This window comes from Loa loa (assembly GCF_000183805.2).
Source record: "Loa loa unplaced genomic scaffold supercont3.151, whole genome shotgun sequence".
Classification (NCBI taxonomy): Eukaryota; Metazoa; Nematoda; class Chromadorea; order Rhabditida; family Onchocercidae; genus Loa; species Loa loa.
The window spans coordinates 53,459-56,070 of record NW_018108331.1 but is presented as its reverse complement, the minus strand read 5'-3'; the positions used below and the strand labels follow the sequence as shown (position 1 = coordinate 56,070).

At 32.4% G+C, this 2,612-nt stretch overlaps 1 protein-coding gene across 1 annotated transcript in view; it reads left to right on the top strand.

Moving 5' to 3' along the window:
* Positions 1–1,607, top strand: part of LOAG_17920 (hypothetical protein) — a gene marked incomplete at its 5' end in the record, with an annotated part of 11,260 nt that extends 9,653 nt beyond the window's left edge. Inside the window, 2 exons of the mRNA XM_020450588.1 lie at positions 641–733; positions 1,166–1,607. Of these exons, the coding sequence (XP_020305718.1) occupies positions 641–733; positions 1,166–1,363 (291 nt within the window). The 3' untranslated portion in view covers positions 1,364–1,607. The remainder of the gene's footprint in view (positions 1–640; positions 734–1,165) is intronic.
* Positions 1,608–2,612: the final 1,005 nt, after the last annotated feature.

Here is a 2,612-nt window from a genome sequence, read left to right as displayed (position 1 = left end):
CATCCCATATTAACCCTTTAACTTCACAATACAATATTATACTATAACTCTGTTATGATAGTTTTGTCGCCATTAAACTGATTTTTCTTTTTTTCTAGATTTAATCGATTTGTTTATTCTGTTACACTTTGTCATATGTGAATTTCAGATTTCGTTGATTTCTGCTGAAACAGTAACCGAAGTAGCCTCGTATTTTGCTCGAAATACACCGAAGAATGAAACAGCTATTGCACGTCTCGTTGTCCTTCTTGAAGTAATGTTTGTATATATTTTGCACAAAACTTGTTGCGCTGTGTCCTGTGGTGCTTTTACTCATATAACAAGTTCCAAATAATTTCACTTTTTGTCAAATGTTACGCTTCTGAATTTAGCCAGTCACAAAATTTTTCCAATTTTTGCCCCATAAGAATTGGCGAATAACCTTGTTGAAGTGGGTTTTCAATGGTTTTAAAAAAGAAAAAAAATTTAATGTCAACTTTTAATGAACACAGTTAGTTTTGGCTCTTAGTCCAACATGCTCTTTGTCCATTTTCTAGAGGATCAATTGTCAGCGGATATTGTTTCTGGATATTGTTTTCGGATATTGTTTACTGTCTTGTTCGTCCGTTAAATAGTTACTGAAAATTACTTTAATTTTCAGCCTACTTTTGGAATGTGTCTAAGTTGCTCCTGGCAGGTAGATTTGCAAAATGCTTCCGCAACAGCCCTCTTCTCCTTAATCTGTTGCAATCAGGTATTTATCATTATTATTTTTTCCAGGGAAATTTCCGTGTGTTCGAGAAATTTGTAATTTTGAATTAAACCTAGAAAATCAGCCTATTTTACATTTGAAAAATATGAGATACAAAAGGGAGCTGTTTTGATCAATTATGCTTAATTGCTACATTACCAACTTGTATAATTTTCTAAAAAAGGAATTTTAACCTCAACTTTTTATATGTGATCACATTAGTATTTGGGTCCCATCACTATTTCGCAATCCTGCTTTAATCATGCTGCTTCTTACCACGAGATTTTAAAGCTTATTGCTTTTAGTGCTTTTTAGCATAAGACTAGTTTATCTTTGGTAATTTTTAAATAAATTAATCCGACGTTGCATCTCAACTTTAATCATGAAGATAGTATTAACTGTCACATGTACCATTGAATTTAAACCAATTTTTAGGTTGCTTTCGAAGAATACGTCAAACAATTGCTTTCTCGTGATGAAAATCGCCCTTATCATGCAGCTCTCCAGTCAGCATTTCAAGCTTTATTGCCAGCGAATTTAGAGTTTCGCTTAGGCCGACGGGGGAAACTTGAATTTCGTGATCGTTTGGAGCAATTTCTGAACCAAGCGCAAGGTTTGCTTGTTGTTGAATAAAACTTGTGAATAAATACTTTAATTTTGCTGAACATTACTTGTCCTGTGAATTGGGCTGTATATTAATTGAGATGATTCTATCATATCTAGATTTCTTTTTCTTGCTGATAGCTTCTCTGCCGAGTTACCTATCTACTGTCCAGATGTCTAAAAGAAACTTCCAGTGCCAGGTAATACGGCTTAATTCCTCCTGAAACTTTTGTTCTATGAATGTTGTTGAATAAATAAATGCTGTACTAAACGGAGTTAACATCGAAAATTTAAGATTTTACAGATAACGAAAAAAAAAATGAAGTTGGTTAGTTTCAAAGAAAAAAAGAAGAAATTTCTAATAAGTTCAGGCAATTATTTGCGTAAACAACTTGACATCGTTTGGATAATTGCAATTTATGGAATCAAACGTGTAAAGTTAACGTGTGAAATGTCACATCAATGAGGTAGATGAAGAAGAACGAAGAATTTTCGTTTCACGTATGAAATAATTTTTAGTAGGCACCTTGGCATGTAGTTTTAGCAATCACTAACAAACATTACCATATAAACTAATCTTGTATATGCTAAATTCTCGCGGGATATTTTTGGGAGCTGATTTATTGAGTAGTACATAGACAACAACACTGTTGCCAATTAACACATATAATGAAGAGTTAATGTCATCTGGGAATTATATTCTGCGAAGTGACGCAGTTCTGCGACCAGTTCCCTTCCGTCATTTTGATAAATTATGAGATGGATAAAGCTTTCTGACAAATCATTCCGAATAAAAATTTGATAGCACAATTTGGAAATGTAAAATGCTTTCACAGAATGGAAATGAAATTGCATTACTTAAAGAATGCATCACACAAGTGTCAAATCATTTCTAATTAATCGAAGTAAAGGTGAGAATTGAAATTTAAATTGGGACAGCTATTTCTATTGGTATTGGCAAAGAAAGGAAAAGAAGGGACAAATTATGGAGTGATAAATGGCTTAATGGCTAAATGGAGCCAACTTATTGCAAAAAAAAAGGTGAAGAATATTCGATCTCTTAAATTATAATATTATTTATGGGGATTTTCAAACTCCTCCTTTACAATATTCCAAAAGTTCAAAGGTTACAATTTTAGGAAGCAAGTAACACTTCGTTATTAATTCAAACACAATTTGATATAATCCGGAAGCATTTCAGTATTTAAATCAAATAAAGAAATAATTTGACGGTATATTCTCGGAATAATCAATTGATATTTGAATTTTGATCATTTTT